The 13,968-nt window shown below is 44.5% G+C and overlaps 1 protein-coding gene across 5 annotated transcripts in view; it reads left to right on the forward strand.

The window, feature by feature from the left end:
- The window catches only part of Sap130 (Sin3A-associated protein 130), a 111,685-nt gene that overhangs the window by 36,973 nt on the left and 60,744 nt on the right, over window positions 1–13,968 (forward strand). For 2 of the 5 annotated variants that reach the window (XM_055076693.2, XM_050188281.3), the window contains 4 exons: window positions 3,650–3,747; window positions 8,252–8,423; window positions 9,867–10,049; window positions 13,215–13,307. In XM_055076693.2, coding sequence (XP_054932668.1) covers window positions 3,650–3,747; window positions 8,252–8,423; window positions 9,867–10,049; window positions 13,215–13,307 — 546 coding nt within the window. Of the gene's footprint in view, window positions 1–494; window positions 577–3,649; window positions 3,748–8,251; window positions 8,424–9,866; window positions 10,050–13,214; window positions 13,308–13,968 lie in introns of those variants that run through there. The other 3 variants (XM_055076694.2, XM_050188283.3, XM_050188282.3) reach the window with 3 other exon arrangements.

Here is a 13,968-nt window from a genome sequence, read left to right on the forward strand (position 1 = left end):
CATTGCCTCATCCCATTTTGCCGTGCTGTTCTCTACAGTGCATTACATTAGTGTATCATGCACCTGGCTGTGCTAAAACAGCCAGCAAATAAAGTTCTGGGAGGCAGTGCTTCGATGAGGCAACTAAATGTTGGATCAGCATGCATGGCTCGCAAGACTGGCGTATTATGCCTGTTAAGAACCTCAAAGAGAAAGCACATTCTGGCAGTTCGTCTTGTAGAGGTGGCCATCATGCATGTGAAAACGGTCCTCTCTCTCGAAGGTTTGCGCGCAGCATCAAGGAGCGGCTGCAAGCTCTCATCCTTCTGCTGCTCGGCTCTGAAGGAGCCAGCATCGGGGAGCTGCGAGGATGCAAGGGCGATGTAATGATCACAGTTGCCTGCGCTGCAGCCAGTCATGGGAAGCGGAATCCGAGAGAGACAGTCTGCATCGTCGTGTCATTGTCCATTCTTGTATGAAATGATGAACTCTGCCCTTTTGCAGAGGACGCGGCCAGTGTACAAGATGACCAGATGGATCGCGAAGTTTCACGAGCCAGTGGAGGAATTTATCCGTGAAGACTTTGAGTCCGCACAGGTATGAGCAAAACCACTATGCCTCAGCGATGACTACAAGGCGCTCTTTCTTCATTAAATGTGTAGCTGTGGTCGCAGTGGCTCAGGAAGTGACTCGCATAGGGGATGTGTTAATTGTCACAGCACCAGTGCCAACACTACTTACATCATTGTGAACATCTTTTGGAGCAGAGGGTGCCAGAGAACACACCGCTTGACTCAAGAGGCAACTCGCATAGGAGGTGTGTTAATTATCGCCACTATCTTGAACAAGTACAACACCATTGCCAACTCTACTTGCATCGTTGTGAACATCTGTTGGAGCTGAGCTTCAAAGTTCTGGAGAATATGCTGCTTGACTCAAGAGGCAACTCTCATAAGAAATGTGTTGTCGCCACTACCTCGAACAAGTACAGAACCAATGCCAACACTGCTTGCATTCTATTCTTAAGAATGTCTATTGGATCTGAAGGCCAAAGTGCCAGAGAATGTGCTGTTTGACTCAAGAGGCAACTTGTAAAGGAGATATCGTGTCACAATTGTCATGAAAAAGTGCACAGCAATTCCAACACCACTTTGACCATTGTGATTGCTGGAGCAGAGGCTAAAAGCACTGAAGAACACACTGCGTGACTGGAGCGGCAAGTCTCATACAAGATGACACAATTTTTGACACTGCCTTGAATGAGTACAGCACCAGTGCCAGCTCTATTTGCATCCACGTGAACGTCTGTTGAAGCTGAGGTCAAAGGGCTGGAAATGCTGCGTAAGTGCAGAATAGACTCGCATAAGGGATTATGTGTTGTTGCCACTGTTGTGAACAAGTAAAGCACCACTGCCAACACCACCTGCATTCTTGTGAACATTCAGTGAAGTTGGGAGCCCAAATGCTGAAGAATGTGCTTTGCTGACAAGAGGAACGTCAGCTGGCAGAAGAGCAGGGACCTAGAGGTGCTCACTCAAGGCCCGTGAGAATGCCTTGTTTATAGAAGGTGCCTGAGAGTTTGAGTGATGTTAGCGAAGCTAGGAATGAAGATGCGGAAGTAGGATCGCAAGTCTAAGAAACTTAATAGCATCTTCTTCAAAGACAAGACAAGTTATTTGCTGCACTTCAACAACCACAGTCATCTGTGTTTCAAGTCTTCCCGAATTGGATGGTCACCAAAGTGGCAGTAGAAGTTGAATATCAGGCCTACTTTGCCCAAGCAGACAAGGGCAAGGTCTGGACGCATACACATATCTTGCTCAGTAAGTTTCTGCCTGAAGATTATTACATTGCCTAGACAGTACATGCTTGATCTCCAAACTCGGGCCATGTGGTAAGGTTTCTTGAAGCTGGAATTGAGAGCAGAGTTCTTATAACAAAGAGTAGTAAGGGCCACACACGTCATTGAATATTCACACTGTCTTTATTGGTGGCTGTAATCACAACAAAATTCGGCCTGCAGCACCACGTTGGCAGACAAGCAGAGGGCAGGCAACAGGAGAAACATGCACCTCCTTGAGATGTTTAGCTGTGGCAGGACGTTGAAAATAGTGAACTCACTTGTGCCGGTCATAGCCAGCAGGTAGTAGAAGGCGAAATTGGTGAGTTGAGGACATTCATAGTGCAAATCCTGGGAGCACGGACTGAGTCGTAGGGTGCCTTTACCGCTCTTAGCGGACAATGTTGCATATCTACGAAACTGTTATGAGAAACGTGTGCTGCTCAAGAAAACATGACATTGGAAGGCTGAGGTGAGCTGGGTATCTCCCAAGACCGAGGCAGTAAGGTCATTGGGTCATTGCTCTCTTTTGTCGCCTTGTGATTGTTGCCTGTGTACATCTTGTGCTCAGTTGTGAAGGCTCATGACCTGTGTTCCAATATCCCAACTTTTTCATGAAAATGCTTGCAAGGAAAAAGAACCATGCACCATGTACTGCGTGCTGCTGGTACCTTGACACCACAACCAAGAACTATTGCTCTCGATGTTGCCCCAAGCTCTTGCGGCTAAAGAGGGACATCAAAATTTTGAAATTGGATGGACGAATGTGCCAGATTTTACACTGGCATTCGAAGTGAGTTGCAAAACACGTGGACAAGTGAGACTCTACCTTGGAACTTGTGAGATTAGGTGTTGGCACTTAAAGGGTTAAAACACGCACACCTGCTCCACATGATGTCGTAAAATAGATATCTTATAGCAGCATCTGCTTGAGGCTAGATAAAATTGTTACTGAGTCAGCAAACTGTATCATCTTATTAGACAAATTAAGAACCTAATGTGGCTTTCTTTTAGGTTGTTTCAGCAGTTTAGGATTTGAATGTGCAAGAATGCTGCGAAATCTGAGATTTCACTGGCCAACACCGTGGTTTTGACAAGAAATTAAAGAAGGGAAGCTTGCCCTTTATTTACTTTGCTAACAAGCCACATTTCTCTGCGAAGCAAGTGGAAAAGAGTAATCCGCCAGACTTATCCTATTTGGTGTTTTGCCTTAGTGACCCTTTAACAGTTATTCCAGCTGCAATACTGTTTTGCTAATTCAAGACTTCAAGACTCGCCAATGGATCCAATCACTTTCCCAGACAACAAATCTGTTCATAACCATTTAATGCCTTTGATTGCAACGGGTTGTAATCTCCATGCTGTGCATATGCATTGAAGAGTCCTCCTGTGATCTTGTGATAGAATGTTGAAGAACCTTAAGTGTTGTGAAAGATGAGCCTAATATACCACCACCCCAAAATGAATGTTGAAGGGTCATAAGAAGTATTGTCGGCAGACAGGTTTACAGTACTATCACGCTGGAATGAAACTTGAACACATCAAGACAAATGACAAGGTGCACTTACCTGCCCACATTTGCCATCGTGTATGACACTGGTGCAATTAGTTTACAGATGCTTAATTGGTTTTCTACTCTGCTTAATTCTATTTCCATTTCATTGTGGTGCAATCGTACTTGTGCATAGATTACATGGGCATGGTGCTTTCACTTTAGAGATTCTGTCGTCATTCTGTGTTACTTCTATCGTGCTCACCTGATTTTGTGTTGGTGGTGTGGAAGTGTTTGGTTACTGTGATTTCTTTTTTTCTTTCTGTAACCTTTCACAGCAGGCACGGGCAGCAGGGCTTGTTCCTGCTAGAGCGTCGTTTGCATCCATACCTCGATCAGCAGGCCTGTCAATGACCCAGGTGATGGACTTGCAGAAGTAAGCAATATTGTTTTCTATATACAGATTTCAAGGGGACCTTGCTTTTAAAACTGCTTTTTTTGTGTGAATATAAAGTCATGAAACTTGCACTACATATGTGTGGCAAACCAATTCTGTGGAATTCCGCAATGTTGAGGAAGTATAACAAGAGGGAAAATTGTCCGAATGTAGCCCGAATATGCCTGAATGTAGCACGAATGTAGCACGAAGCTACAGTGGAAACCTACTAAGGTTTCTCAAAAAGAGAGCTCCGCAATTGAGGAAAAATTCGTCCTGGTCCGGGATTTTTTTGGGCGGATGCTCTACCATCTGAGCTAACCAGGAGGCTTGCAGATCGCAGTGTTAGGGTGAACAGTGTCCTTAAATTAGCCTTTTCACATGTACTATCGCACCCTTGATGCCACTGTTTGAGCTTATAAATAAAGAGAGGAAAGGGAGCTGTACAATGATGATAGCCATTTCATAATAAGCCTTTTCCTTGAGCCGCGGATGCGCTTCCAGAACTGAAGTCACGGGCACACTCCTTTTATCCGTGGCGCCACCAACAAATTTCATGGAGATGTGGCTTTATTACTGCACAGATGGGGCTGAAGTATTGCTGGCACATTCTTTAATAGTTAAAGGGACCCAAAACTGTAAGCAACTCATCACGCATTTTTGGCTGGTAATTGTGAGTGTTTGCACTGTGTCTCCCCTTAAATAGGGACCCAGGTGGTCCAGAGTCCTCACTATAGCGTCCCTCAAAGTTATTTTGTGTCTTTGAAGCATAAAGCCCCATCAAATATTGCCAGTAGCCACTTTAAGGGCCCTTCATCAGGCCACATAACAAATTTTGGTTATACAATGGAAATTGTTAAATGCCCTCTAAAGAGCATTCTATTGCAAGAATTTTTCCAATTATTTCAGTAATAACAGAGGTAGAAATACTTAAAGTGACGCGAACCCATATATTCAGGAGGCAGGCATCATTGCCAACATAGACACTCTTTCCACTTGCCCCGTATAGCCTCCGCAAGCGAAATTCCTTCTCTACGTTCTCCCACACCGGAGCTGGAGGATCGCGTGACGAATATTTCACGGGCCCTGCCTTTCTTTTTCTCTCTCTCTCGCGTTTTTGCTGAGGGACACACCTCCAGTGACGGTCTCGTGTGCGAGCTGTTGCGTTTGTCTCGTTTCGCACAACGGATGATTTTGCGGGCTCTGCACGAGAACACCTGATTAGCGGTGTAAGTCAGTGCCACAATCACAAGCACTAAGTCAGGTGCAAGAGGATAAAAGAGCACGATCATGGTACTGGAACATGGAAGAATATGACAGTTTCGTTTTTTGTGCATGCGATTGCACAACATGGAAAAAAGCAGACGAAACGGAAGTACATCTCTGTTGCTACAGTGCGAAGTAAAACAAAAAACATGCAGACATTGGGTTTGTATGTTTTATTATTTCTCTAAACTTTAATTCTATGGAAGAAAGAGAATAAACGAATAACTGATGTTGCCTTAAATAATTCTTGAAGTCATGTGTCACTATGAGTGACGTCACAGCACTACCATGTACTAGGTGCACTTGTGCGATTGACATAGACTCTCTGGCTGGGAGCGCAGCACCCGCAAGGAAAAGGGCAAATGGTGCTTGGTTTGAAATGTAAGACTTTCCGCGGCGTGTAGAGATGTAATACTTAGCAGACACGATTGTTAGTACGCATTGTATGCACTGTGATTGTTAGCTCAAAATGGCCAGACATTGCAAAGTCTGGCGCTGCGCCCGTCCTTGTCCCATGCTGTCTCTGTGGTCCGTTTGTTTGCGCAGTTAAACAATGTTCGCTCTAAAGGAACCCTGAACCTCTTTTTATTGAAGTCAAGGAATGCATTTCAAGTTATAAGTAGACTATTTGAGATATACTTTCCTGCAAAAAATACTTCAATGCTTTCAGCAGAAGCGGAGTTATTGGCATTCAAAGGTCACTTATGGTCCCCTCTGTGGTACTCCCGCTCCTTCTTCAATGCCTTGCACCGCGAAGGCTATGGGGAAGTGGGGCACGTCCACAACGCTCTACCTACTGAACGTCACCGTGATGAGCAGTTCAAAATTGATTTTGGATGTTCATGCAGACGTTGCTATTTCTGATTTTGGCACCTGTGAAGCGCCATACAAGGTTGTCTTCAGTAAGCTGCAGTGCATTCAGCGAGCGGACACATTGTGGCGCCCTGTGGTGGCCGTGGTATCTACGCTACATAGCAGACTGCAGCTACATGCAACTGTGGTGTATATGTGCAGTGTTTGCTTTGTGCACGACATGGCTTGAGTGTGCTCGTGTTCATATGCTCCAGTCTGGCTCTGCTATGTGGTGTGGATCGGCTTTGTATTGCACTAGCTTGACTGATGGATAACAGCCATACCCAACTTGTGCATTTTAAAGAGCTGTCAATAGCTCAATATGAATCAAATTTTGCCAAGGCGTCTAGCAAGGAGCAGCCAGGCGTGAGCACACGCTGGCAAGTGTGCATGTGGTCTGACATTAAGTTTCGTGTAGTTTGAGGCTAGTTGAGTGTTCAAAACCCAATGCCTATGACACTAGTAAGCAGTCTGGTCAAAGTTTAGTTCCTGCGGGTGACTGCGGTCGAGCGTGATCAGACTATGGTCGTCATCTTCCGAAAGTACATAATTCTTGAAAGCAGATTTCTGTTTACAGTCGACGACTGAGTTTCCGGACGCGCAATTTTTCGGACATGCCTAATAATTCGTGGCACCATGCCTTCCGATTTTCCGGACTTGACTGCATGACTGCAGGCCCGAAACGGCATTTATTGAAGCCACTACTGCTGCCATTTTGATTACGTAGCTGGCAGCCATAGCCACCACTGCGGCAACGCTAGGCCTAGCTGCTTCGACGTTCGCTATCAAGCTTCTTGCTGCTCGGTGCGAGGGTTTTCATTGAAACAATGCCTCGCTGTTGGCAATGACTCCGTCTTAGTAAACCTCGCCAATGGCTTCGAAGCTCGGAAGGCACAGTGCGTTGCGTAATGCCGGTTCCCGAAAGTCACCCTCGCCTCAATACAGCAATGTGACGCAGTGAAGCATAGTTGATGTCTTGCGGTGAAGCGTACTAAAAGTGACAAGGGGCAATTGTCACCTGGACACGGTAGGTTTACCTTAATTATACACACGTGCAGCTGCCATCTCCTAACACAGTACAAGCACCAATACGCCTAATAAGTTTACACGCAGGCCTTTAGAGCTATTTGAGACGTGCCTGTGGCGATGTGAGCACTTGGCAGCAGTAAAAGGCCATATCAGGATTTCTTCAGACTGCCCGATATTTTCGGATGTTTTCACGGCCTCTAGGGAGTCTGGCAAATCAGACATTGACTGTATATCAGCCTGTCTGTTAACCTGCGTCAATAAATCTACACAGTAACAATGGGAAGAAGCGCACTCATTCAAACACCCTTCTTGATTGATGTCAGCTTTTGGCCATTAGCAGCCACGTATGGGAATATGCTATAAGAAGTATAGTGCCTGAAAAGAGTGAGAAGTAGGCTTCTGTTGTAAAGAGAGTATTTCAGAAAAAGATGACTTCGCTCTGCTTGTGAGCTCCATGTGCCGCCCACGGCTGCAAAGTTTGACTGAGATTTCACTGCAGCGTATGCTATCCGTGGACTGCGTTCTTTCACCAAGCCCGAGGGGGGGGGGGAGGGTTCAGGCCCCCATCAAAGGCACTTGCAATAGCCCTTTTTATTTTTATTTTTGTGCTTTCTTTTGTTTCTGTGCATCGTAATTTCACGTTGCTAGTTGTTATGAGCTCTTTACTGGTTGGATGTGTTTGGAACTGTCAGCTTCTCTTGGGACACATTGCACAGGTTTTCTTAAAATATGGCTACAAAAGTTTGGCAAGGGAGTTGGACCACAGTGCATATATGTTCTCAGTGGTATGTAGAGTACTAACTAGATAGCCGCTAGTGCTGTAAGCAGTTTATGTATGTCTTATGCATCATTAACATACAGTTACACTAGAAAGATCTGAGTGAATGATTGGAGGTTATGTCCTACGCCTGTCCCTTGGCCAATGCACAAGATTTACAATGTATATGCTGTGTATGAGAAACTTCTGAGCAGGAGACTTGCTTGCATGAACTATCAATTCTCATGGCAAAGGGCATTTATATCCCTGAAGAGCACTGCAATTTTTTTGTTCTATGTAATGCATATGTTTGTAATATGGTCAGTGTCAATGCCTAAAAGGCTCTCAACTGCCACTATTCATGTTGTGTGCGACATGCAGAGAACTGTTTACACAGAGGACTGGTTATTTTTTCTTGATCAAAGGTCTCTGTGCAACTAGGTATGCCTTGCACATGAGAATCTATGCTACAATGACCTTAATACTGTTTTGCCTTTTGAGTTAAACTGGTAAATGCCATCCAGAAATGGTCGAGAATGTGGCTGTGTTCGGCGAAGGTTTCCTTATGTGTAAGAATGTATGCGACGATGGCCTTCACAGAATGCATGGGGTGCCCAGGTCTGGCTCGCACGGAGGAGCTGGTCAGGTGCAGATTGGCTTTGCCTCGGGCCGCTCCTTGGAACCCCTGGCACGGACGACACTTGGCCACTCCTCAGTTTCAATAGCCAAGCCTTTGCACGTCACTCAACCCATTGTACACAGCCTTCATCAGGTGGGTCACTGTGTTCCTCACTTCTTCCTGCCTTCTTTATTGCAATACCAATTATACGGACTCTTGAGGTGCATTCCTGTCATCATGCTGTCTTGCGATCTACAGCACATGAGCTGCTTGCGCATGGAGGGCTAGAAGGCCTCCAGAGATGCGGAGTGTGTTTGGCAGGAGAAACAGCGAAGCGAAGTGGACACATTGTCAATGTGGAAGCTCAGTCAGCTCGGTGGTGGATCCAAGACGGCACCCTGCCTTCTGCTGTTGGCATGACCATTGTGCACACGCACACTATAAGCACACTAGTGTTCTTGCTTAGTTGCTGTGTATATGCACTAGTCTGAGCAGAACAGACACTAAATGTCAAGCTAACATTATCTAATATTTTACTAAGTGCTGACTGACAGTGTCAGCTTCCCATGTCTTTCATCTCATGCACCATCGTAGTGCGACACCTGCAACAACATTGGCGATGCTCCTCAACATGCCAGCATTGTGAGATGCCTGGTGGCTGCCAGGGTGCTGTTTCTTCTAATACCAGTTGCCTGGCATGCTGCGTTGCTCCAGCATGTTGCACCTGCAAATAGTTAGAACACCGTCTAATGAGTTTAAGTGCAATGCTAAACCTCGCAATCGCTGCCAATGCTTCGCTCGTCGGGTGCAGCTGTGTAATTTTTTTTATAGGGATGCTAAAGGGCAACACTTCAGACTGGCAAAGTATGTTTTAATATATTATTTTTATTTATTTGGCAGAAAAATGTGGATTACTAGCCGCAAGATGACAGCCAAATTCTTTCTTGAATTCATGTCAGTGTCGAAATCTCATTGGCATTTTGTTAGCATGACATCATGGATTTGAAAGTATTGTCTTATATATGTGGTGTTTTTGTGTAAGAAAAACTCTGGGATCTTGTTAGGCCGAATAGCTGGCTCCTTTAAAATGCAGTGTAGTCCTTGTTTACTGATAAACAATTAACTAGACTTGAGTAGACGTCAAAATTCATGATGTCATGGTGAGCTGATGTGGAAACTTTGGGATGGCATTTGACAGCTGTTGTTTGTCTTACTGCCTTTACTAGGTTACTAAGTCTCTTACCATGATAAGAGTGGCCACTTTGCTTTTGTGTAACCATAGTTTATTAAAGGTTTACTTAATATTTTCTTAGAATCCTTTTAATTCATACCACTACTTCATGGCAGATTGCTTATAAAGGATAATTTCATCTAAGAGCAATAAATTTTCCTTACTAGCAAATGCATGGAATTTAATTTAAATTATTCAGTGGCACACATTTGCAGTTCATCAATTTCAGAAGCATCTGCAAAACTTTTGTTTCATTATGCTGAAATGTTGAAAAATAATTGGTTTAACAGCTCCACATCTGCTTTGCTATGTGCAGAATTGTTGTGATGGCACGAAATGTCCCCTCATTTGCTAAAAACCACTAGGTTCCCGAGAAGACGTTCAAGTGCAGCACGTCTCCAGCCACCGTGCAGTACACAGCGGTGCCTGGGCTTGCCACGGGCACAACCGGCCACTCTGCAGTGATCCCATCATCGCCATCGCCTCTCACAACTAGCAATAGCAGCACTGTTAGCTGTGGGGCCACCATCGTGTCACCTCATGCACAAGTGAGTCTCCTGAACAGGAAGGACAGAGCAGTGTTCAGTCATGAAATACATAACCGATTCCCCCATTATTTTGATACCAGTGGGGCGTTCAGTAGTGATTCACATAGCCCATAACGCAAATTATAAATAGTTTATTTAATCCTTTGTGAATCAGTGCTGTAATTACACGAACAAGTGTCAAATGGTCGATGCCATATATTGACAGTGCCGTCTGTATGTTTGAAAAATGCACGAATTTTTCAACTATTTGTTGCCCAGAAAGTGCTGCCGCCCTGTGTGGATACATTTTTTTTCCCCCTTAGTCTAATGGTTTTCATTCCATGGCTTTCTTGCCCTGGAGTTCCATCCACGCATGTGAGGGCGCGCAGCAGTTAGTCTTGGTATCGTTTCACTGGCTGTTTCCATTAATTGCGCTTCTAAAAACTGATGTCTATCTAGTTTATAACCTCTCAAAGGGTCACCGCTAGATGCTGTATTGTTTGGGGTCAGGCATGAAATAGATGGTAGCTGGCCCATGCCGTCGTCCAACTTATCCATGCTGAGGATGTTGTTGAAGGGAAGGACTGCTTCTCATCGAGAACGAGGAATATGAGATTTATTTACCCTATCTACATGAAAACGTTACAGTTCATCAGTCTAACATGACTGAAAGAGGAATGTACACTCAGCAGCCGCATAACAGCTGCTTATAAGCACTCTGTCCTCTCTAGATCCCTAGGTGAGGGAAAAACGGCCGTTCAACCTGCTACCAATTCGGAGCGTTCAAAGTCATTGTAGTGGACCCGCCTTTGAGGGTGGTGGGGTTACACACATACTTCCGCACAGGTTTCACTGACCACGCCGAGGTGAGTGGGTTCTCGCAAAAACGGTGCCTGACCTGAGCAGGCGCCTCTTAATCCCCGAGCTGACCTCGCACAGTGGCCGCGGCGGCTCTCCATTATCTGGTGTCTTCAAAGGCCCGTGAGAAGGCACCGCAAAGTATCTCGTCCCAGGAATTCCCCCTGCTTCAATCGAACCGTGAAGGCATTGGCGTTTCACTAACAATACTTTGTCCGCCGACCGCGTTTAGTCATAGCGGTGCCAAGGGGGTGTTGATGCTGCACACCATCGTGTCACCGCGGCAGGTGGGGAGGCTTCCATGGTCGCTTCTCCGAAGCTCGCCACGCTTGCAGCTGCGGCTGGGTGGCAAAATTTTGTAGGTCGGTACCCTTGCAAGCCGTTCGTAACAATGCTTGCTCATCCGTTGCTCACAGAGATGTGATTACATCTATTCACAGGCGGGCGCTGGTATATACAAACGATGCTGCCATGCTTGTGTTTCTTTTCTCGAGACTCGGCTTGCGAAAAGTGATTGCCCCTCGCTCACATACACGGTTCGATTACGCTATGGGCGTGCGCACTGGTTGTTCTGCTGCGATCGAGTTAAGTGGCAATTTATTTATTTATTTATTTGAACGTCCCTTACAGGGCCCGATGGGCATTGAGTAAAGGGGCGTAGTGGAAGTTATATAAACAATAGGTGGTAAAATTTCAAAAAATATACAAGAATGGTAAACAAGCAACGCATGCTACAGCTGAGCAGTAGGAACCCTATCCATAGTATGATATATGTCGGGGGGGGGGGGGGGGGGGGGCACTGATTAAGTAAGTCAGTAACATGTAGCACATAAAAGTAACATCAAAAATGTGCATATAAATAAAAATTTGAATCATGAAAACAAGCTGATAAGTTAGCAATGGTAAAAAATTTGGTACGGGAACACTATGTGCACAAGTGTAGCTGCGCAGACAATGGAACAGCCCAAAAGAATAATTGACTACACATAATGGTTTTGGAAAATCAAGGTCTAGCTGGTGATATGAGTGACTGCCGAAAATTCACTGAGTTAGCTTCTGCGACTATGCTATTGGGAAGATTATTCCATAGCTCGATGGCACATGGAAGTGCCGATAAGTTAAATGTGTCAATATTACCATAAGTGCATGTGAAGCTTAGGTTATCTTGTAGTCTACGTGACATGTGCAGTGACGCTTCTATGCCTAAAAGATTTTGGTTAAACTGCTACGCATATTTATGAAATAAGCACAAGAGGGCTATGTCACGGCAATTACTTAACTGTGGTAGGGAAAGAGTTTAATTTGCCTTAAGCTTGAGTGGTGGTTATAATTAAAAAAAAAATGAAGTGAGCGGCTCTATTTTGAACAGCTTCTAACATGGTAGTTAAATAGCTTTGAAAGGGGGACCAGATTGAAAAGGGAAATTTGAGTTGTGGGCGGACCACCGTTTGGAAAGTAAGCTTATGAATGAGAGAAGGTGAGTTTCGAAGGTTTCGGCGTAAATGCCCCAATGACCTGGCTGCTTTGGCGCACATGTTAGTAATATGGGGATTCCAGGAGAGGTTTAGAGTGAGGGTGATGCCGAGATACTTGAATGAAGAGACCTCAGATAGTCGGCTCCAATAGGGACTACTATCCAAGTGCCGAATCAGATTATATATATATATATATATATATATATATATATATATATATATATATATAGGTCAGTGTATCTACATTTTGGTTCTTACTATAAATATTTATGGAAGGCCATCTGTGTTCATGAATAAACAATGCATTTTTATGTATGAAAAGTATTTTGTTGTCACTTTATGGTCACCCTAAAAAAAATTGCAGTAAATGTTTTTTGATGTAGGTCAGTCTGAAGATTTGAAATTGGTGATAAAACAATTCGACCCTGAGGGGGGGGGGGGGGTGGCATTGCATTTTGTGAAAAAACTTGACCCCCAAATAGTTCAAACATGCTTGAAAACAAAACGATTATTTACTTGAAATCTTTGGCTTTAATCTAGTCTCTGTCCTTATGATGATCACTGCACAAATGATTCAACAAAACTGACATGTTCAGTATAAAAGCCTGGTTGGTGCAGTAGGCAATGTGTGAAGTGCTGTTCCGGAAAATGAGGGAACCCTAGCCGCTGTCAGCTGCTGCCCTTGGCATTTGCGCCACTGGTCTACGTCAACCTCATTTATCCACATATTATTTCATGTAGCAGCAAGAGCACTAAGCCGAGCTATAGTTCTAGCAACACATACCTCTGTGATTTTCTCTTTCAGCAGGCGTTCCTTTCTGCACTTGTGTCATCCGTCTTACTTTTCTGACAGGTTGTACAGCCCAGTGTGCCCATTCGGAGTAACATGGGCACCATGTCTCTTGTTACGTTGGCTCCCACGTCTTCTGTACAGTCGGCACCGCAGGCGAGTCCTGATGTTACCTTTTGTCTCCAATGTGTGCTTGTGAAAATTTGCTTAGGAAGCTGGGCAACATTATCAGTGGTCTTTGACGCTAAGGTTTGTGGGTGATTGATGGCATAAAGTGCACATATGTGGGGAATGTGCTGTCTGTGTGCCCTTGTGAAAAGAAAAAAAAATGTCATTTGAAATATATAGAGAGCAATGTAAGACACAGAAGCTTAAATAGGTTGATGCACTGACTCCTAAGCAGAGTGTCCCAGCTGCTGAAGTAATCTTAGTCTGTGTATCTAAAAGAAGAGCCAAATTAAATGCTCTAGTACTTGCATTTATATGTTGCTGGAGATACTCACTAATACAGAGAGTTCACCTGTCTACAATGGTTTCTCTATCATCCTGCTTCTCGTAAGAATGCACTTTGATGCATACAAGGGAAGTTGGTGCGCATCAATCAATAAAAGATTTCTGGAAGTTGTACCAAAAGGACTTGTATATAACTGACCAGTAGTTACAGGGAATTGAAACAATGTTTCAAGTCCCGATTAATTGAACATTGGCTTCTGGTAGTGTCTTGGGCTATAGAGTAAGGCGGCACCTGGTTAGAAGGACAGGACACATTCGTCTGTATGTACATTGCATTTGCAGAATATTTTCAAGTACTTAAGCA

This window comes from Dermacentor andersoni, chromosome 2 (assembly GCF_023375885.2).
Source record: "Dermacentor andersoni chromosome 2, qqDerAnde1_hic_scaffold, whole genome shotgun sequence".
NCBI classification, from domain to species: Eukaryota; Metazoa; Arthropoda; class Arachnida; order Ixodida; family Ixodidae; genus Dermacentor; species Dermacentor andersoni.